We start from the raw sequence: 24,934 nt of genomic DNA, 5'->3' as shown, positions 1-24,934 counted from the left end.
TAGTATCAATTCCCAACGATTGCAACTGCTCAATCTGGTTGAAAATTCATTAGAAATCTGAAATGAATTAAATTCATTAAACACTACAAAATCATAACTAAAAAAGCACTCTTTTTTGCACTATTTATTAAATATTTTAAATTTACAAACGTTTTGATACTCGACTGGTCTTATCATCAAATTTTATATTTAATAACTAAAATATGGACTAGGACGTCCGTGTTATCTGATGCTGGATGACTATCTATATATATATATATATATATATATATATATATAATAATAATAATAATAATAAAATATATGAATTGTATTTATAAAATTAATTAAAAAGAAAAATGATACATTTGGACCTCAGATCTCAAAGGACAAACCATAAAATAATTTATTAATTGATTTATTTTCTGGTTTGTCCTTTGAGATGTGAGATCCAAATTCATTATTTTTCTTTTTAATTAATTTTATAAATACAATTCATATTTATTCATTAACATGTCTCTAAGTAACAATTTTTATTTGTAACGTTTTAGTGCATATTTACTTGTGTTGTTCTATTGCCACTGAAGAAAAGTCAAATTGGGACTCGAAACGTATGGATCATTAAATTCACTTTTAAAAAATAAAATTTAGTTTTTTTTATCTTTGTTATCTGGATGGATGCCTGTTTAAAAAGTTTATAGTTTTATCAACATATATATCTATCATCAATATATGTATATATATATATATATATATATATATATGTAGGGTGGTCCTTAATATGGACATTTTCGAATTCCCTCGCTCCCAAGGGCTCAAATGGTTCCAAATTGATAAAAAACAATTTTCTGAAAGTTGTAGCTCTTAATATTAACTTTTAGATAGTGCGCAATTCAATCAAACTTGATATGGAAATAGCATGGAAAAAATTTTGAAAATTAAAAAAAAATTTAGGTAGCTTAGGTAACTTAGCGACAAATTTTGAATAAAACTCTTGTTGTAAAAAATTTGTTCGGTAAATTATATCTAAAAACTAAATTTGTAATGCTATTTCCATACAAAACTTTGATTGAATTGCGCACTATCTAAAAAACAATATTAAGAGAGAATTGTTTTTTATCAATTTGGAACCATTTGAGCCTTTGGGAGCAAGGAAATTCGAAAATGTTGATATTAAGGACCACCCTAATATATATATATATATATATATATATATATATATATATATATATTATGAGTTGTTTTTCTGGACAGTTATAATTTATATATTATTACAATATAACTTATCTTGTGTTAATTAGAGAGTTGTCTGACTATGACATTTCTAATCAAAAATTAAAAATCTAATAACGTGAAATAGTTATTAGTAATAATTAATAATAACTGTATTTTATCACTCTTAAAGTACAATAAAAAATAAAAGGTGGTATGTCTATTCAAACTGTATCATATAATGTTGTATATGATAGGGAAGTAAAATATTGTAAAAAGGTATCATAAAATTTTTGCAAAAAGTTATTTTGAAATATACATAGCACAATATATTCAAAATTACTTTTATTCTATAAATTAGGTAATCTTAATTTGAAATTTTGCCAATAGTAATATGCATGACACGTAGGGGTTACAATATTTGTGCTATTCTTGTTTGTCCGATGGATAACTCGATAGATGCCTTCTATTGGGTTTATTTCAATGTCTCATTTTTGTTGAACTTTTCGAATAGGAACTTTTGTCGTATTGATCTGTAGATGCTTGTGTGCAGTCAAAATAAGTAGAAAATAATAAAAAAGCATTGAATTATATTATATCTGGCAAGCCCGATCCAAAAACCATAATCTTATTATATTATTGCAATCATTCATATCACGCATATTTCTTTCATTCTTCTCTTCATCAATTAGTTATGTTTTAATGTTAGGGTTTCAGTTTTAAAATGCATCATTTATGTTAGGGAGACACATTTGTAAGCATTTTGTTGAAATTGATACCAAATTATTTTTTTTATAATTATTATTATTGAACTGAAATTAAAATCGAGTGTATATAACAAATCTAGAATAAAAAACACACCAAAAACAAACGGTTTCTGTTTACCGCGCAGGGCTGAGCACAGCGGCGGGAACAAACTGTCGATCAGGAGGAGGAGGCACCGGCCGCGCTCACAGTAAGTTTAGACTTTGCACGACCCTGAATCAAAAATTCAATCCTTGTTAGTATTATTATTATTTCTGAGACACTACAGGTTTTTTTTTCGAAAAATTTGATTAAATGAGATTTGATTTATGAGTTATTGGCTTATCTTCTTAGCTTTTTAGAAATAATAATTAAAATAATAACTAGGCTTGCGATAAAAATTAGTATGCTTTTTTTAAGAGATTTGCTAAATTTATAGAATTGATAGATATAAATTTTGATAAAAATAGATTATAGCGCGTTGCTTCACTGTATTGTAAATTTTTGCAAAATTTATTATTACAAAAATTACTATACATTTATGAAAGTATAAAAGTATTTTCAAAATAATTTAATTTAGTATATAAGTATCCCCGGGTCGCTTATATTTTTGCAAAATTTAATAGTTTTCTTATAAGCTAATTTTACATAATCTATAATGTTTTATTTTAGCAGACTATGATTTCATTTTAATAATAAAATAATAATCTAACAAGTTTTTCAGATGTTCATATTTCTACTACTACTACTATACTTCTTTTCCTTTTTTTCAGATTTCTATATAGAATAATTTTGTTTTCATTTTATGTTCTATTTTTCATATGCGTACATATTTAAAATTAAAATCTTAAACTTGTAATTATTTGTTTTAATTTAAGGGATTCTCGGATAAGATAGATGTTATGTTGCGGGTCTATAATCGTATGTGTTGGTACTAGGGCTTCCAATACAGTTCTAAAATCTGAATACCGGTATTCGATATTTGAAATTTGTAATACCGGGATCCCGGTATTAATACCGGTATTATCAATGAAAAATTTACTAGTCATATTTTTAGTTACCGCAAATGTTATGTTGATATATTAACATTATTATTGTTCTAAAATGAGTATATATTAATTATTTTATTTTACATAGAGAATGGAAGTAGATAGACACAAAAAAAGTGCAAGTAAACAATTACATATTAACTTCTATGTTACACTTTACATATAATAGTCTCGTATGGAATTATATATTTAAGGAAAAAAAAAAACAAATTCAATTAATAAATTATATTTTGTTTATTAAAATATGTTTTTAAAAAATATGAACAATCAATTGTTTCATTTTGAAGCGAGGACCGAATTTTAGTACAAATATAATAAGCCGAAAACGCCTTTTCTTATTCTACATTTGTCGGCACAATTGTCGTTAAGAAGTACGAGAACATTATTAATAGAGATGAATTAGTACTTAGTATAGCGTATTTAGGTTATAAGCAAATCATAACTAGATATCAACACATTACAAAGACTTATAAAAAATTATAGTATTTAATGATTGTCCAATAAATAAATAAAATAATTTTATATGAACGATTTCTAAGAATCTGCAACGTACGCATAAGAAAGAAGTCATCCACCACCGAGACCAATATTATCATTGATTATCGAACTTGTAAATTTTTATTATAATGAAATAATAAATAAATACGAATTATTGATAGGAAGATATACAATATAGAGAATTATAACGTGTCGATTGTATATTTTGTTTAAAAATCATTGATAACGAATAAGATATGAGGTCCAACCAAAGTTAATATTCTGATGCATGTGCTTTTTGAGGTTAGTTTTCACATGTGAAGCTCTCATAGCTGTTTAATAGTTCGTGACTTTGATAGTCACTCATACGATTATAGACCCCTAACATAACATTTCTATTTTATCCGAGAATTTGTAACCGGTAAATCAAACCATGATCGAAATATAAATTTAACTCGCAAAAATTTTCTAATTATCTTAGTTGAGTATAGTTAGTTAATTATAGTTAATTTTAATTCTTAATTTCCCAAGTGTAGCAAAGAAAATTCTGAAAAGCGAATATTTGCGCACTGATTTATTGATTAGTGAAGTTCTAGATTTTTCTAAATATGCTTTAAAAGTTTGTTATGAATATCTTGCGTTGGAAGTTTTCTTTAAGATAATACAGAATTATGGTTTAAATTCTTTAGCATTTACTTATAATGAAAAAGTTCTATAATTAAATTTACCGGTGTTTGTGTGTAAATAAGCACACTCACATAAAATATTTAATGGTTATCGTCCACGTGAAGTATCAAAGAAAATTTTTATTAAAGCTATCTCTACATTATATTTTGCTTATATTAAAATAATGGAAGGGGTTTTATTAAAAGTGTAATAAAATCTAGTTTGAATTTTTATGAAATGAAAAATTTTAAATGGGAGACGATAAAATGAAAATCAACAGATGAAATGTAAAATAATTTTATGGGAAAAATAAATATAAACTTTATGTATTTATTAGTCGAAGTTGTTCAATTTAAATTAAAATATTAATCAAAACGCGTTCGATTGATACTAAAATTCCATTGTTTTTTAATTTTCCCAAATTCTACCCTGAAGTAAAAATCGTTATATTTTATCAAAATTACACTACTTATTGAATTACACTAAATTTTGCGTATTTTATTTTTTTAATTTACATTTTTAAAGTAAATGTCGTTATATTTTAATAACTTATCAAATTACACTAAATTAAAGCGATTTTAGAGTATTTAGAGTATAATATTAAACAGTATTAAAAATTATTTAGTTTTGTACAAGTTTGTCAAATATTTTAATCATATTAGATGATCGTTCTAAAAGTTATAACAGAAACAACAAATAAATGAGATTTAATGATAAAAATAATATTTTAACGACTTGTAATTATTTTTTTATCAGAAATCAAATTCGCAATTAAAATCTTATTGTTAGTTCGAGGTACACGAACAAACTACGGATATATTAGTTTCGCATAATATTTTTCCCAACCCAGTATCATTTTCTTTTTTCAATATTTTGCTTGTCTTGTTTTCCCCAGCACCATATTTTTTACATAGATGGCACTATATAAAAAATAGCGTTGGCATTTTGGGGCCAATTCTCTGATAAAATAGAAATGTTATGGTCCTATCTTCATATAAATTGGTAGTAAAAACTGTAAAAATGCTATGTATTTACTTTTTGATCAGGCGTTTTGCACATAAAACCTAACTTCACGTATGTGTTGTCAAGGGCACATTAGAAAGATGGACTTATGATAGCATTGTGCGTTTTGTAGGTTAGGTTTTATGTCTGAAACGCCTGACCACTAATACATAGCTTTTGTTGATAGTTTTTACTACCATTTCATATGAAGATTGGATCTTAACATAGTGTTGTCATGACGACACTATGTTACATTTCTATTTTATCGAAGAATTGGCTCCTTAATGTTGTATTTTTGGTGAATGTTATTAAAATTATTGTCGTTATTGCATTATTGGCGGAAATATTTGATGTAAATTGTAAGGTATTAGAAGAACATATTAATTTATTACATTTATTTCAAAGTATTATATGTGTTTTTTTTTATTATTTTATTCTACTTCTTATCACAGAGTTAATATTTCACATATTTATAATTAACAGAGATATACATATTTTCAAAGTTGTTTAATGTTATTTAATATAATTTTGAGTTTTTCAAGAAATAATCAAAAATGTTGAAATAACAATTGTGAAAATGAAAAATTTTGGATTATTTTTTCCAAATAGTTCTTTTTGAAGAGAGATGAGCCTTATTAATTGCGTTCTTATATAAACAAGTTTTTTGGAAGTGGGATAGAGGGGTCAATTTTTCGATAAAATAGAAATGTTATGGCAATGCTATGTTAGGGGGGTCCATCAATCACATGAGGCTTTTCGGGGGAGGGGTGTTTCAGAAAAAATCACGAAATATCATGTGGGGGAGAAAGGGGTCTTGTAAGATATCACGTGCATTTATATTTTACCTGAATTTTTAAAAAAAATCCAAACATTTTCAAAAAAAGATCAAAAAGTTTACGTGAAGGAGGAGGAGATTAATTTTGAATATCACCATAGGTTCCGTACCAATGTTTGCACATTAGACCAATACGCAGCGCTATGCAGCGCGATTACTTAAAAAATGTTCAAATTTTTTTTAAAAAAAAAAAAAAAAAAACACAAAAAAATCAGATTTTTTCAAAAATTGCTAAATTTCTCAAAAATCTAATTTTTTCAAAGTTTTGCAAAGTTTTTTTAAAAAATTTAGTTTTCGATACGGGAAGTTCCAGCAATTTGCCTTAAGACACGATGTCATGCACCACTAGTTAAATTTATTTCCATAATTATATTTTCACTCTCTCTAAGTGCTTATTAAAGCGATGCGTTGTTCGTTAGAAATATTTCTATTATGAACTTTGATCGAAACGACTTATTGTTATCGATTTGCATAAACACATGCGCATAGTTGAGAAGTATTTTGTAAATAAAATGTGTATATAATCGATCTATAAAGAAAAATATCTCAAAAATTTATTAAATAAGCATCATTGTATTTTATCAATATTTATTCAATTTAGCTTCGACTAATTCGAATTGTAATAACAAATTGAATAACGATTTCAATTACGTATCGTTAAGAATTTACAAACAATCGATAATGTGTTTAACACAATTGGAAAGTTTTAATAACAATAGTTGGAGGGCTTCTCGAATAATAAAATATCAATTGCTATAATAACAATTTTCTGCAGAAGGCAAATAAATCTTTGACATAATATTAAAGTGGCCAAAATTCATTGAACAATAATAAAAAACTAAGTATACATAATGATAAATAGAATTGTTTTTTGCACTAATAAAATTTAAGTAATATATTACAAAATATTTATGGTCATCTATTACTCGTATGATTTTGAAATTTAATATGCTAGTTGTTACTTTATTATTCATTTAAAATTAGATTTTACGTTTTTTAAATGTGCATCTGTATTTTTGTTTTTTATTGGTACAGAAATTTTTATATTTCGGCAATAATGATTTATATTATTTTTAATATTTGAAAATTAAAAAATTAATAAATTTGAAATGAAATCACAGTTATTAGATTGCCTTCATACAACATTTATTTTAACATTCATTTAACAATCTTAAAATTGCCTTCTGGTACAAATTGTTTGTGTAACATATGAGTAACTTAATATGTAAATTCATTTGGATCCTAATTAAATAAATTTTACAATTTTTTTTCTATCTAGCAGTGTTCATATTATTTTGAGAAAATTTAGTTTATTTCTTCAAGATAAGTTATAAAGCATATTTCTTGGAATAAAATTGCTCGAATGATCAGAACTTGACGTCATCAAAATAAAGTGATGGCCAGGTGTTCGCGATTTTGTTATCTTTTAACGAGTGTATTTATGTAACACTTGGTGATGGAAATGATTTATTATATATATATATATATATATATATATATATATATATACTAGATGACCCGACAGACGTTGTCTTGTGCCCACGTCTACAATTTAACTTAAAAGCAACTTTCAAGTGTATTTCAAACAATATATTTTTTGCTGTTTTTTAAATTTATTTCTACAATATTACAATATTTTTATAATCATTTACATCTTAAATTAAAATTTCCCTTAACAAACTTCAATAAGATTTATCATACATCCGCACAGAAGAATTTTATATAAAGGATTTATACGCCTGGACCGACTTTTATAAATTTGTTTTGTTGATTCTAGAAATGTTTAAATTCACAATTCTACCGTATAAAGTTTTTTTAACTGTAATCTTACGAGTTTCAATAATAATTAAATATTTTTGCTGAAAATTTTTTCATAAAACCTGCATTTATGATTTACCTTAATTTTGTTAAAGTTATTTTTTCTCAGAACAAGGTTTATAAATCCAATGGTATATATTTGATATCAGGGTGGGTCAAATGTTTTTGGTCATTTTAACCAGACTTTGCAATTCTGATTCTATGGGTCGTTGTAGAAAACTTCCGTGATTTTGAAATCATAGCTCCAGAAGAATAAATTTGAGATTACTGATATTTAAAAATTTCGCTGGCTAGAAATTAACTTCTGAGCCATGGTTTCTTCGGAAAAGTTTCTTGAAATGACACATACAAACAAATAAATTAAATTTTATTATATATTAGATATATTTGAAATAATTAGCAGTCCAATTGTCGAATTAAAAAAAATGTTAAAAGAAATTCATTATTATTTATTACGTTTCGACACTTGACGTGTGCCATCATTCAGTAAATTAACCAGGACAAAAACACTCAAAAAGTAATATAGTTATGAAAAAATATTTAATAGGAAAAAACTAATATTTTTATGTCAAAAGCTAAAAGAGAGAACATTATATGGCAAAAATGGTTATTACAGTGCTTTCCAACCTTTTTTGCATCGCGCCACCCTGCTTTAATAAAAAAAATTGTCGCACCACCTTTATTTTTTTAATTTAATTTAATTTTGTAAATACTCAACTGATATTATTACATTACAAATTAATATGCAATATTATGTAATAATATGCATAAAAGCTTATCATTTTTTGTTTATTTTTTAATATCGTTTGTTTTTTTTTCGATAATAGTAGAGGGCGCGCCCCACAGGTTGGAAACCGCTGGTTTATCAGTTGACAATAGTACCTAAGTTTTGGTATTTTGTTTTAATTTGATTTACTGAATGATGACACATATGAAATGACGGGGAACGTATAATTAATAAAAAATCTTTTTTATTCTTTTTGTAATACAACGAATGGTTTACTATCTATTTCAAATGTAAATTTTAACGTCGAAAAAACAATATTAAAAAAAAGTAATAAATAGAATGTATTTATTAAATTTTATTATTGAACAATCAAAATATATTATAGTTTTTTTAGTCTTCAATATTATATAAATTTATTAAATATATTTTAAGAAAATTTTCAATCTCTTCGTAAAATCTTCCCGATTCAAATAAAAAATGCTTATAAATAAACGACTAATTGATACCTATCACGAATTACTAATATTCTTATTTCAAACTTTTATTAATATCATTTTTAACCCACAAAACTAACTTTTGGTTTGAACATGTGCATGCATATTTTTGTCTTGTTATATCGCTTTTTTAATTACTTTCGTCGCTCTATAATTTTTTTTTAGCAGCTTCTTAATTAATATCATTTTTTTAAGTTTTTTTTTGTGTGTATCATGGATGTTTTTATGATACTAACTAATTAACACAGGATTTAAAAAGGCTTTTGCAGACTACGAAGAAAAGGTATGAGGAATATTTTTTTAATACTAGATATGCAATTACACAAGCATGTCTCTATTTGAATTTGTGCACTTGGTTTAGGAATTTGATATCAACTCTGTTTTTTTGGTTATTGATTTTTGGAACAAATATGGAAAAGTGATGTTGTAACTAACAGTTTTTATTCTTTAATATTATTTTATTGAAAAGAAGTTTGTTCCGTCAGAAATTTATTACCTTATCGATTCCGATTACCTGTTAACATGCTTTTCCTGCATTTTCAATTATTTTGAACTTTTTGACAAAGATATTCGATAAAATATCCATGTAAATTTATAGGATTTTGATATTTGATAAATTAGGATTTTCATATTTTATAAGATGTGATGATTTATTAGAAGTGAATATTTTTTAACCTTTGACGTTCACCAGGGGTTTACTGGACCCCAACGCCACTTTGACCCCCAGCGACCATTTTTCACAAGGTCACACCTTTCCAAACATTTTTCTAACTTTTAAATTTTTTTACCTTTAAAATGTTTGCTGTCGTATTGTAGATAGTTCAATTTTTATTATTTTCCGTAGGGTAAGTTATAGTAATCGCAAAAAAATTAAAATGAAAATTTTCATATATCTTTCAAAGGTTTTCTGACTGTTTTGGCATACCTTAGAAAAAATGGATGATACGTGTGTGTGTGTGCGGATACAAAATTTCGTCGACTATTTCGGGAACACGGATCAACCGATTTGAGTAATTAAATTTTAAAAATCCCCTTTTTTCCAAGTTTTTTTTTAATTCAATTTTCTATACGGGAAGTTCCTGCAATTTGCTTTAAGGCATGATGCCATGCACTACTAGTTACTACTAAAGAAGTAATTGTAACAAATCTAAAACATATCATCGACATATACCATTTACTATATTTTATCCTTGAACCAATCAATTTTAATATTGGATAATACTATTTTCTAGGCGTATATATTCTATTGTCTCGGTTAGAAAAATACATTCAATGACTTTGCAATTTTATTTTTAGCATTGAGGTAAATAATTTTAGCTTTTATCGTTTTATTCTACAAAGTTGTAGAGTTCACAGTCGTTGATATTGATGGAAACGAATTTCATATATTGATTGATAACATTAATTAAAAAATAGCTCTTACCATCATGTTGGTTTGGGGAAACAGAAATATATGAGTTAATAAAAGTCCATTAAATTAAATTAGTTTTTGAAATAGAGTGTATTGAAAAATTTGAGCACCTACTATTATTATTTATATTGAAATTTAATTCAACTCTACATAATTAATTAATAAAAATTCCGTCTAAAAATAAATAATGTTAATTATAATATGATTCGTATTTGTATAGTCATGTAATTGTACAAAATTAAAAACACACCATAAAACGTGAGTTCTCAATCAAGTTAAAATTAATAAATATCAAGAGTTTAAGGTTATTCGTAATTAATGAACGTTAATTTATTACATATTGATGTAATTTCTGACGAAATCCATAATTTTAAATATGAAAAAAAGCTTAAGCTTAAATGAAATTGAGAAAAAAAATTGTTAATAAGGTTCTCTTTATGAATCCATTTAGCATATTATTATATATTTACATATACTTTAAAATAAAAATAATTAAAATATATTTTAAATGAAAGTATTTTTTTTAAATATGATATAAAACTAAAATTAGTTGAAAGTGGCATTTTGCCTTAAGGCATGTTGCAAAACTTCCCGACAGGTGTAATAATTGACTTAATCAACCAAAATTGAGATTTAGATATTTAGATAACTGTTAGTTTCAAAAAATCAAGTTCTTTTTTTTTTAATTAAATCTAAACTTTGCGATTTTCAATTGAATTTTCTTTCAATAATATTTCAAATTTTGATGGATTTTTAAAAATAACTACTTCTTTTAACTTAAATTTTCATAAAGTTTGGTCTAGCAGTTTCGGAGATCTAGTAGAAAAAGTAAAATAAAGCCATTTGGCGGTCAAAAATGATCATTAGACGTAGGCACATCAAATTATCACATTTTATGAAGATTTTAATAATACGTATATATTTTTTACATTTCTATGGGTTCCATAACATCGTTTGTTTTTTAGACTACGACGCGGCGCTTACGCGCTTCGATATTTCGTCTCGATTGCTTTGAAAAAAACAGTTCAAAATTTCCAACATATTTCAAAATAAATAAACCATTGTTTTTTCAAAAAGTCTTTTTTTCCCAAAATGTCATTTTTTTTGAAAAACCTAATTTTTTCAAAGTTCAAGAGTTTCAAGGTTCAAAGTTTCAAAAAAAATCTTTTTTTAAAAAAATAATTTTGGATACGGGAAGTTACAGCTATTTGCCTTCAGGCTCAATGCCATGCACCACTAGTTGAAAATCGAATCAGGATTGTGTGCTAAAACGTGGACAAAAAGTTTCATACTTTTTTACAAATTACAAAAAAACGGCTTGGCCGATCGTCGCATAAAGCCGTTTTTGCGAAGACGTCGATTTAAGGTAAAAAGAACTGTTCACACACACATATACATACTTTTTCCAAATTTGGTCTCATTCGATTCAGAATGGCTTGAAAACGTCGAGAAAACATAAAATTAGGATTTCGGATTTTTTCATGAAAACATAAACTTCTCCTTCGGGAATTTTTTTATGCATTTGTACTGTCAGTATCAAAAAATCTTAAAATATTTTATGCATCAAATACTTGGGCGGCTTGCTGGCTCATACAGCAGTGTCACTTCTGATAAAAATACACTCGTAATAAAAAGGGTTAATACTATAAAATATTTTATTATAACTATATTTGAAATAAAAGGTGTTACCAAGTGTGTTTTATAATTGTTAGATTTTCCCGTACATGCGATAACGTTTTTTCTATCGCGATTACGCAAACCGTAATCAATCAATTATCGTTAGTGGCATGGGCTTATCCACAACTTTTGTTTATCTTGAATTTTTATTGGAAGCATGACTAGTATGTACTTACAAATATAGACATATTTAAGTAGTTGGATATTATTATAAACAATGTTCGACGGCTACGTGATTTACTAGTCAATAGAGTCACATATGTAAAATTTGTTTCGGTTATGACCTAGTCGAGTCGTAAAACGATTGTTGATCGAATTATAAAATAAGAATAGGAGATGTCGATGGGATCGTAGAATGGCTTTGTTAAATTGAAACCACATACATAGAGGCGTTAGATTATATTTTATTCAAATATGCGGAGTTCTTTTCATTTTAGACTAAATTGAATGAAAACTCACAAGGTGAACCTCAGGTTTACTATTCTGGAATTTTGATGAAACTTCGCATGGTGATAGGATAGATATTCAAAAAAAAACCTTAAAATATTATAGGCCTGTGAGAAAAGTAGTTTTGAGTAATAGATTTGCTATTGCTAGGTTACCTCAGTCTAGGACACATTTATTAAGCTCGGGATTAAATCTCTATATTTTTTTTATTAATTTACCATAGGGTAAATTATTGTAATCGTCCAAAAATCGAAATTGAAAATTTTTGCATATTTTCACGTTTTGGAGGTTTCTGAACGTTTTGGCTTATTGTTAGAAAAAAAAGATGTGTGTGTGTGTGTATGTATGTATGGATACAATTTTTCGTCCACGTTTTCGGGCGCACGGATCAACCGATTTAAATGGCTTAAAAAATATTCGATTCCTATTGATAAGGAGATGTGCTGATTAGTTTTTGCAAATCCAGGTCCAGCCGTTTCGGAGATACAGAGCAAAGAGTGCAAAAAATAGAAATTGAGTTTTTAAGAGAGCTGAACATCTGAATTGAATGATCCAAAAAACATTCGATTCGTATTTATAAGGAAAAGTGGGGATTAGTTTAGACAGGCAGCTCTAGTCGTTTCGGAGATACAGAGCTAAATATGCAAAAAATTGCAGTGTTTGAGAGAATAGTGCATTCGATTTGGATGATTCAAAAATATTTCTGTTTGTGTTGACCAAACAATTGCTTTTGGGTAATTTTTTTTTTTTTTTTAATTTTTTTGACACCATCGGTGTTTAAACGCTCACTGTGGATAAGCACTCGATTAAAAAAATGAAAATAAAATTTGAACTATCTACAATACGACAGAATATATTTTTAAATGTTGTAAAAGAAAATTTAAAGGTTTGAAAAAGGCTCGGAAACGATCGACCTTGTGAAAAATTGTCTTTTTTTTAAAAAAAAAATGATAACTTTGTGAATATCAACAATAACTAAGTTTTTTTTCCACGAAAATAACAAGCATATACAATATTTTTCGAATAAAAAAATGACAATATTGGGTACTCCAATGGTGTCGTTGAGGTCTAGCAGACTCCAGGTGTACGAGAAGGGATAAACATAGTATTTTATTTTGATACCCAGAGTTTCAGTGATCTTCTTTTATTTATTTTTTAATTTATGGAGCGAAATTTTAGCAAATAATCTGCTGAAAGAAATACTAAAAGAAAATAGTCTTTGGCAATGATAATGATTATGAAAAGAAACTTCATACATTCTTCTTGCATTTGCTCAAGATGAAATAGTAGACTTTTTCACCAACTTATATATGTTATATTGCATATACACATGTACGTGTACTAAGTTTTTCTATTCTGTGTAAAACTTTAGAAACTTGAAAACTTTTCATATCCAATATTTTGTAATAATATTGCGCTTTCAAACGTCTTTGTTGAAATAAACTTTTTTAATCGCAATCAAAAGGTATTTTGTTATTTTTCTTTTGAAGAATCTCATTTCGGAATCATTGTCGAATGATGATAATAATAAACTAAATCGATGGCATTAAAAATTAAAAAATCTTTAAAATAAAAGAAACTTAAGGCATATTTTTAAATTCATTTTATTGTTGTTTTCTCTCGTAAGTCACCCAACATTTGCATTTTGCTTGATCTTTGTTGTGGTTAATTTTTATTAATTTTGTTCATTTAAACTTTGGGACCATAATCGTGAATAACATTTCTAGTACTATAGTAGCATAAAATTGCCCCAAATATTCAAGAATTAAGATTTTTTATTAAACTATGAATTTAATTTTCGGTCTTACAACTTTGAGAGACTTTGAGAAGGTTTTCTTAAGAAAAATATCCTAAAGTGTGCTGGCAAGTTTCATCAAAAGTTGGCGCATTTAATCAGAATTGTAAAAAAATAGTAAAATACTTATAAATTTTATTATTATAACGTTTCGAGTAAAAAAATAAAAACAGATAAAAACATGGTTTTTCTTAAAACCTTCACATTTTCGTTGTAACCACTGAAAACGCCTTTACGCATTACTTTATTAGGGGAGGAACTAGAATGTTATGATTCTCTTTCTTAATTATACTTTTCACTCAATTGGTTCCATTTGCTCTATTTCTTTCTATGTAACGCAAGTGTGTGATTATATGTATTACATATACAAAATCATGAAGTATTCATTTTTTATCGATATTAGATTTTGACTCTTAGGAGTTCGTTTCGACTATCAACTCTATAAACATGAGAAGTTGTATCAAATTCCCAGACGAGTAAATATGAGATTCTTGTAAGTTGATACTATTTGAATATATGGAGAAAAATCTTTATTGAAAATATCGCTGGCTTGAAGTTAACTTTTGAGCTAAAGTTGCTTTGGTAAAAAAATTTGAAATGATTCATAAAACCATAATTGCAATGTGCCATCAATGGGTAAAAATTTGACCCACCCTAATATAATCAAAATCGAACGTGGAAGATTCACCACATTTCATTCGACACGTTTCACATATTTGCGCCTGATCCAACCAATTTTTTTATTATTTTTTTGTTGATACGAATATTTGTCGAATACATTACTAATTTTGTTATTTATAGAATCATAGTGATCTCATCCTTTATATCGTAAACTGAATCTTATGTAAAGTATTCTCATAAATATAGTATCTTTCCTATACCTATAGAGCTCAAGCAAAAGACGTCTACTATATTATTAAATTATGTTTCTTTGAATTGATCCGACGACCTAGAACCATAAATACGGTCAGCGTGTATATGTCGTTGATTGGATTCCATTTAGAATCGTATTACGCGTTAAGGACGGAACTATTGGGAAAAATATTCTATGTATTCCATCATCTTTTGTTGTTATGCATTTTAACAGGACGCTTTTTATAACAATAGTCTATATATAATTAATAGTCTTAGCATTAACTAGAAAAATATAAATCTTAATGAAATAAAAAAAATCATAAATGAGCAAGATACTGCACCATTTTTTGATACATATATGGACCAATTCGCGGATAAAAAAGAAATGTTTTGTTACGGGTCTGTAATCCTATGAGTTGTTAGATACCAACTGCCAAAAAGCTATGTGTTTGCTATGCGATCAGGCGTTTTACACATAAAACTCAACCTCCAAAAGGCACTTAAAATGTCAAATACCAACTTCATCATAAGTGCAACAATCAAATATATGCAACCAAAAAAAGTACAACTTTCTGATGTCACTTTCATAACACATGCGTGAAGTCTAATCAAATTTAATATTTTAACGTTTTTGCCTTTTGGAGGTTAGGTTTTATATGCAAATAACTACTCTATCGAACAACAAAGACATATATGTCTTTATACACACAGTTTTTTGACAGTTTGTGACTACCAAGTCATACAATTATAGACCTGCAACCTAACATTTCTATTTTATCTGATTTAATTTAAAAAAAGTTAAATGATTTAAAATATTAATTGGCTCTCTCTCTCTCTTTAATTCAAGGTGGCACAAACATTACATTATTCAATTAATTTATGGTATTTTTTAAATATTAAAATAGCATTAAATAGTGAAGCTGTTTTTGAATATAATAATTATTCCTACATTGTTTAATAAATCTAAATATAAAGATATATTTATTGTCTTTACTTGACATTTTACTAAAATGAAAATATTCTCTTAAAATATATTTTGTTGTATAATTTTCTTTAAATATTCGTTTACAGATATTACAACTTTAAATAAATATATTTTTAGAATATAATTTTATTAATATTATTAATTAGTATGGCATTACTATTTTAAACTCATACGATTTTAGTTAATTTTTCTATTAATGGTGAGGAAGAAAGGGGTCATAATTGATTTATATTTTATTACCTGAAAAAACGTGGATCTAAGAAAATTATTACTTGTTTTTTAACTCATTCCAAACACTTTTGATGTAAAATTTGTAATTTGATGAAACATTTTACGTTTTTTTAATACTGTGCTTTTCAGAAATTAATTGTATCGTATTTTACCACATTGAGAAAATAATTAACCTACAGTTCAAGTGGTTTAAACAGTTCAATTCAATAATTAAATTTGATTGATTCAAGAAGATCTTGATCATGATGCAGTTTTGAGATCGATATTTTCATGTTATAACTTTCCTATAAAATTTCTTTCATTTATTTGAATTAAATGAAGAAATTAATTTTAATGAATTATTAATTTAATGTTTTTACCTTTACCTTTGTAATAGTAAAGAAGTAAAATTTGATTTATTGCTCTTTATAATTCATGAAATTAAAAGAAAGTAAACAAAACTATTTCGTATAAATAATTAAATTTTTTGGCGCACAATCCTATATCAGCCTAAAGAATAATATTTTTATTTAAGTGAATAACCTAATATAAAAATATTTCTTAATATTAAAATTAGTATTATGCATTATATTTCTTAAAATAAAATTTTTGCGTAAATACATTGATTATAATTTCGATGATTATAATCATTTAATTATAATTTTTAATTGATTATAGTTTTTATGTTTTTTCCACTAACAAGATGTGAGATACATGATGCTTTATTTCGAGAAAGAATATTGTTTTCTAAACCAATCTATTTTTTTAATTATTTTTGATTATGACAATTACAGAAATAATAAAATTTCTGAATTACGAAATAACATGACTATAATTTTTAAACAATTGGTCAATATTAAAGTTATTAACATAATTTATTTTATGATTATTATATCTAAGTTATGAATTATGGGCTCGATTCTGCCGCATAATAGAAAAATGTTATGGCAAAGGTCATGTTATGAAGAACTTTCCATACTAAATATTAACAAAAGCCATGTGGTTGCTGTGCAGTCAGGCTTTTTTCTTGGGTTGTCAGATAGAAAACCAAACCTAGAAACCGCACAAATGTAGAAAAAAAACGATGTTAGATAACAGGGTTTTTCTGACTCAGGTTCATAACATACGAGTGACGTTGCGGTTTATGTATAAAACGCCTGAATACAAAGTAAATACATGATATTTTGCCGTATGCAGTATGATTCAGTAGCATAATGTATGGAAGTTGAAGCGTAACATAGCCTTGCCATAACATGTTTCTGTTATGCGACAGAATCGGTTCCTATATTTTGATTTTACATACGCTATTTCGATTTATATTTTAAGTATTTGATTCGATTTTCATTTTAACACATTCACTGCTAACCTTGTGTTACTTATACTTCTCTATGTGCTAAACTTTGTTATTTGTTAAATATAAAATAAAGTAATTTATGATTGATTGAAACCATCTGGACATGTTAAAGGGAAATTTAAAAAAAAATGTGCGAAAATAGGTTAAATAGGGCTATTTATGTTTAAAATAGTTGTTTAATTCAAGCATTTTATTTTTATTAAAATATTACTCTAACGTTCAAGAAAGGCGAACGCATCTGTTGCGTTCGGCGCCTGGCTATTGAAAACAGTCTCACGCACCATATGCGTTCGCAACAGTGAATGCGTTAATTTACTATTAGGCTATTACTTTCAAGTAAATTAATTTATACAATTTATAATATCCCTCAAGATATGTATTCTATTCCCTCTAATTCAATTTTTCTGACAATTTCTTCCACAGAAATCAAGCCGAAATGGCGCACACATGTCGTGGCACCATATCCCTGCACGGGGCCCTCATTCACACTGCGGACTCCTGCACGTTTGTCATTTCAAATGGGGGCACCCAGACGTTTCACATTAAAGCTGGGACTGAGGTAGAAAGACAAAGCTGGGTGACGGCTTTGGAATTGGCTAAGGCGAAGGCTATGTAAGTTGGGAAATAGAAGTTTCTTTTTTTTAATAAAATAATTTTATTCGAAGTAATAAAAAAGATAATCTTATTTGAAGGAATTAATTATTAATGATTATGAATGATTAAACTTATTTTTCTGTCAGGCTTGTAATGTTTCAAAAATTTCAGCCTAATTGGTAAAAATAAAACGCTTCAAAATATACTAATTTATTTTAATGTTAGTTGTTTCGCTGTCGACCAAGAAGAGAATTTATTTTACATAGTTTTTACATTAAAAATAATATAAAATGGCGGATACATGTTTATGGTGGGAGAAGTAATGGCGCGATATTTGAATTATAAAGTACATATTGCATTACATATAACATCACAACATATAAAATTCAGTAATATAATTTTATCCACTATTGTACATTTTATAGTTTGTTATAATCAAAAAAAAAATGATTGTAATTGCAATGAATAGTGATGTGCCAACGCGAATTAAGTAATTCGGATCATTCGAGTCAAGCTTTTAATTTATATCTCATTCTATTGTAATGTTCTTCTAACTGATTTCTTCATTCTTCTTTATTTTCTAAATCTGATCTTCTTGAATTCTAATCTTGTTTTTACTTCTTACTTCTATTTTTTTATTCAAATTCAACTCAACTTAATTTTGATCTTCTCTAATTCTAATCTTTTCTTGATTTTCAAATTCTACTTAATATATATTTATTTATAATATCATAAATATCCCAATCGTTGAATTGTGGTTTTTGGGTAATTGCTGATCTTTTTTTTTTTCACGTACATACTAAGCTAATTAAGACAAAAGGGAATTGCAATATTTAAATGACATTGTTAAGATAATAAACTCATATATATTATTAAGGTTACCATATTTTTCAAGTCAAAACCGGGACGGTAAAAAATTTAAGGGTTTTAAAATAACAAATACTATTAAAGAATGCAATAAAAATCCGACTTTTTTAAATGAGTTTTTTTTTCGAATCGAACTTTATTATTCGGTTATATGTTATATTTTACATTATATTTTTGGATCTTTGTTTTTTAGCTCTCAAATTTGTTGTAAAATTTTGTTCATTTTTTTTCATAATTATTCAAAAATAATTAAGACTTATTTCACGCGGTTAAGAAATTCATTTTCATAATTTTTGTAAATTTTCTAAAAATTTAAAATAAAAGTTCAAAATTATGAATGTGAGAAGCTATTTTAATCCGCCTTTTTCATATAAGCATACTACTTGTACATAACATTTTCGGATAGTTGTTATCGGGTAATTTAGAGAATTCTCATAATGAGAATTTATAATTAAATTTAATTAGTTAATATTAAATCCATGAATTAACTCGATTATGCTCTTATAACATTTTATACTTGCAATTATCATTAAATGAGATTTTTCAATATTATAATACTTGAAATAGCTTATAATGATCGACTATTAACACGGTAAAAGAAAATATAGCGAATTGAAATCCGAAGTACAAGCAGTAAAGACGTGGAACTATTTTTCATTTGAGTAACATAGGGTAGAAAATTCATCTATACTATAAATATGGTTTTTTCATGTACGGATAATAATAATAATTTGAATTTTTTCATATATGTTTTAAAAATGACAGCAAATTTTAATTTCGTCAAAATCTGTCAGAGTACTCAAACTCACTATTCATGTACTATCTTTAATTTTTATCTCTTATGTATACAGATCTTATCATTTTCTAGTACGTGTACAAATCTATGTACAAATGCATGATATGAGGTTAGTTTAGTACAATTTTCATATTTAATTATGGGTTTTGACAATTAAATGTCAGTTCAGAAATTTTAAACGTTTAAAACTTACAGCAGCGGATGTAACATTAAATTTTAAGTTCAAGTGTAAATTAAATTGATAAGTGTATAATGTAAAAGTTTTTTAGTAAAAACTATGACGAACCTAATTTTCGGTTACCATTCATCTTTTACTTATTCAAGACCGGTTGCAAAATGTAAAGTCGCGCCGAAGTCATGAATACCTTTTGCTGTTTTTATAAGTAAATATATTGAAATTATTATAGTGTACAGATTTTTGTTAGTCATTTTTTATTTTTTTACATTATATATTTTGTTACCTTTTACATGTTTTAGAAATTTAAAGTTTATTAAAGTTAAGAAATGTGATTTATGACCCTAGTCGTGCCATTGAGAGCGAGGAAGAGGAGGAAGACAATACCACCAACACCAAACCCGCCGAGGAATTGTATTTGGTCATACGAGAACTTTCATCAAGGTAAATAAAAATAATTATTAACTAGATGTAAGTAGAATTTTACTTAAGGCAGTGGTTACCAACCTACTCATACCCCCATCCATATTTTTTGAAAAATAATGTTGCGCCCCTTAATTTTTCTAACAATCTTATTCTATAAATACTCTATTGGTATTAAAATACATGAATCCTGCTACAATTTAATATATAACTAGTTAGTATTGGTATTTTGCCTTAAGGCAAGTTTCATGAACTTCTCGATATGTGTAAATAATCGACTTAAACAATAAAAAATAAATTAATTTATGAGTGATTAAAAGTATTCCGAGTGGATTTATTACACATTATTCCGAGTGGATTTTTTTTATGAAAACATAAACTTCTCCTTCGATAAGTTAATTAATCTAATGGAATCATATTTTTCTTTACAGGTTAGAAGATTTACAAACCTGTGCAGAATTGGTGTCAAAACATGGTGCGGCCTTGCAAAGGGCTCTTAACGAATTGGAGCAGACTGAAGAAGTAACGTTAAAATCGAAAGCCATCACTGAAAAGACAACGTTATTTAGGATAGCATCTACTGCTATGATCAATGTAAGTTAATTATAATTAATACAAGTATATTGGATTTATTAATTTATAATATCATCACGCCGTTGCTTAAAAACAGTAAATTCGAAAAAAAAAATATTCATTTAGCACTTCTTTTGTTAATGCTCTTGATAAGGTAATACTACTCCGATCACCCAATTACATACATTGCTTTTGATTTGAACAAAAAAAATCTAACTTATTTGGCTTAACGAACTTTAAGAGTAGGTACTCAATTTTCTGTAAATACTTCAATTTGGTTCATAAAGTTTTTGATATTTGATTCTATTTACTGATATATAGAAGAATTAAAAATAGTAAAATGGGAACGTACAGATTTTTATCCTTGTTTAAAAATTTCCTAAATTCATTTCGCTGATAATTTATTTTGAGTCTAAATCTTTTAACGGAATTTAGATTTTGATTAATTCTTGAACTTTTATTTATTATCTATAGTATTTATTTTTAAAAAAAATACTGGTTTAGAAGTTAGGTGAGACATTATTTAAAATTTTAGCACATGGTGCACGGTCCAATTATCAATACAACAATTATTGTATATATTAATGCTCGTTTTTTTAAATGTTAATGTGAGACATTTTTAGTTAATTTTATATGTTTTTCTTTATTTCCAGGCGTGTAAAGAATATCAAGCAACAGCTCAAGCTCAGGGACACAAGTGGTCAAAAATGTTACAACACGAAAGAGACCAAAAGTTGCACCTGGAGGAAATGGTCGAACAACTTGCAAGACAACATTCGAATTTGGAGAAAGCCGCCACTAGACACAGACCAAGTGAGTGATTTTATTTTTTTCTATGAGGTCCGCCAAACAACTTTTTTTGAAAAAAATGCTGAATATTTTTTCAAAGTTCTTCTTTTATGTGAAAGTACAATCTTTCCGGTAAATCATGAAAAAAAATAAAAAGAGGTCTATAGCAAGAACTAAAAGAACTATATATTCTTAGAACAAAATTAAAAAAAAGTTCGATGGCGGACCCTGCGCGATTTCTTTTTTTTGAAATTTTGCAATAACTGTTTGCAATTTGTCGCGTTATCGACTCGACTCTAGATTACCTGTCAATTCTTATGAAAATTTCTTACCTTGGCTACATTAATATATCAATTAATGTATTGACATTTTCACGATATACTATGAATAATATAAATACATACTGAATATTTTTGAAATATTAAATAGATATTAAAGATACAAAGCAACAACTAAAAATGTATGACATTTTTAGTTGTTGCTTTGTTTCGGCGATTTATATTATAGAAAACGAGCAATAAGAATAAATTCTAAATCTAACCTAATTCTAAAAAATTCATTGATTCTTCGGAAATTTTTCATAAATTCAAAATTTTTTGCCCGGTGCACACGACGCCAGTATTTTTTGTAACATATTTTATGTTAAGTTTTTATCGTACAAATAAACTATTTTATTAGAATGTAAACATAAAACATATATGTATTAGGATAAATCTATGTGTTCATGTTATCTCATATTTATTAGAATAAAATAAAATAATAATAATAAAAAATATTAAATTGCTAGAGTTATATTTTACGTTTAAATACGCTCACTGTACGATAAAAGCTTGACAGAAAATATGTTACAAGAAATACTGGCGTGATGTGCACACGATGCCAGTATTTCTTGTAACATATTTTCTGTCAAGCTTGTAAGTTGAACTTACAGGTAACCCCCGCATAACACGGTACTTTTATAAGACGGATTCACTCTAACACGGGTTAATAATTGAAACCATCCCCCTTATAACACAAACTATTTTTTGGAACGTATCTACTGTGTTATACGGGGGTTACCTGTATGTAAAATATAACTCCAGCATTTTTTATTTTTTTATTATTATTATTTTATTTTTTTCTAATAAATATGAGATAACATAATCACATAGATTATCCTAATACATGCATATTTTATATTTGCATTCCAATAAAATAGTCCATCTTACGATAAAAACTTAACAGAAAATATGTTACAAGAAATACTGGCGTCGTGTGCACCGAGCTTAAATCTTTGTACTTATTGTTCAAAGAGATTATTTACAAATATCGGGAAGTTTATGCAAGATTCATTTGAAAGTACATAAATTATTGATGAAATATGTTGACCTTTAAACCAAATGATTTTTTAGAAACAATTTCAAAGTATTCATTATGAATAAATGAGTCATATTTAATTTTAATACCGTAGAGCCCCGTTAAGACGATTATGCTTAATACGATTTTTTAGCATAATAAGTCACTTTGATCAGGTTCTGGAAAATAGTCTTAATAGAGTTTTTATGTATATTATGTTGTATAAAAAGTTGTAGATTAGTAAGCTAACGAAGATATAATTATAGAATATCATGATGACAACAAATTAGGTAAATCCAATTAACACTGACGCAAACAGTTTTACTTTTGTTCTGCAAAGTGTTAAGCGGATTTTTCATAATCTCACAAGTGTGTATGTTGGATATTTATAAACGTTCTCTAAACAAGAGTCGTGCTCGAGTTATACAACAATTCATTAACAGAAAATGTATCAACAATCAACAAACATAAACTTTGAGCTCTAAAGTACAGTTAGTGTAATGACATGGACACAACCTTCAAAATGATTCATTATATTTAGAGTTTTTTGCGAACTACGCATACCGTTACACATGTTATAAAAAAACGTCTACGAAAAACGAAAACAAAAACGACAAGACCTTCACCTAAAATTACAAAGCGCGTCTTAATGATTCCGGTAAACGTGTTATGTTTAAATAATAATTAATAAAGTTGCGTAATTGTTTGTTTATGGCAGTGGAGTATAACTTAATCAAGAAAGAATTCTTGAATTTTTTTTTTTGGTTTTTACAGCAGTGACATACTTGACCCGCTCACTATATTATGGAGCCAAATTTTTAAAAACTAGTTGTAAATAGTATTTTACCTTAAGGCAAGTTGCATGAACTTTTAGATTGTATTCATAATCAACTTAATGAACAAGAATTGAGATTCGGCTGTTTAAGTAAAATGTTCAACTATTTCTTTCGAGAATAAAATTTTGCTTTACTATTTTTTTCATTGCGATTTCCAATAGACGTCTTTCAGATATTCTTGTAATATCTGTAATTGTATAAATTAAATTCATTTGTTTAACACTTTTGTTTTCATCTATTCCGCGTTTTAAAAATGTTATTTATTCAAGTGTGGTCGTCAACTGTAATCAGTAGCTACCTACGAAACTTGCGTATGCTTTTGATTAAAATCGCTCTACCTGGCGGAAAAATTATAAGCTTTGATGTTTTTTATAATTCAACCGCTTATCGTAGGTTATATTTATTTTATTATTATCGTAGGTAATATTTTAGTGTTATTTTAAACTCTATACTTATACAAAGTTTCATCAAAATCGTCAAAAAAAACACAAAAAAATTTAATTGCGAAAAAAACGGTCTGGCTGATCTTTACCAAAAACTAATCAATATCCTTCGCACAGTTTTTGAATTTTTAAAATTGATTCAAAATTGAGGTCTAAAACGTGGACGAAGCATTTACACTTATTTTGCTGATTAGAAAGAAACGGCTCGACCGAACATCGCGCAAAGCTGATCAACGATAGTTCCTATCGAGATACATCGAATGGCTTTCAAATTTTTGAAATTGTTCCAGCCGTTTTTGAGAAAACGTTTATGAAAGGTCAAAAATCGGCTCACATAATTCAAACACACATAATTTTTTCAAATTT

At 26.9% G+C, this 24,934-nt stretch overlaps 1 protein-coding gene across 3 annotated transcripts in view; it reads left to right on the top strand.

The window, feature by feature from the left end:
- LOC113378707 (oxysterol-binding protein 1) overlaps positions 1-24,934 on the top strand; it is a 176,334-nt gene that overhangs the window by 140,470 nt on the left and 10,930 nt on the right. The window contains exons 2-5 of one of the 3 annotated variants that reach the window (XM_026619267.1): positions 18,161-18,349; positions 20,497-20,613; positions 21,024-21,186; positions 21,819-21,978. In XM_026619267.1, coding sequence (XP_026475052.1) covers positions 18,161-18,349; positions 20,497-20,613; positions 21,024-21,186; positions 21,819-21,978 — 629 coding nt within the window. Of the gene's footprint in view, positions 1-18,160; positions 18,350-20,272; positions 20,378-20,496; positions 20,614-21,023; positions 21,187-21,818; positions 21,979-24,934 lie in introns of those variants that run through there. The other 2 variants (XM_026619268.1, XM_026619269.1) reach the window with 2 other exon arrangements.

Source organism: Ctenocephalides felis, unplaced genomic scaffold (genome assembly GCF_003426905.1).
Source record: "Ctenocephalides felis isolate EL2017-DRISC unplaced genomic scaffold, ASM342690v1 CF-g0.4_SCAFFOLD_01886, whole genome shotgun sequence".
NCBI classification, from domain to species: domain Eukaryota; kingdom Metazoa; phylum Arthropoda; class Insecta; order Siphonaptera; family Pulicidae; genus Ctenocephalides; species Ctenocephalides felis.
This window is presented reverse-complemented; position numbering and strand designations above follow the sequence as displayed.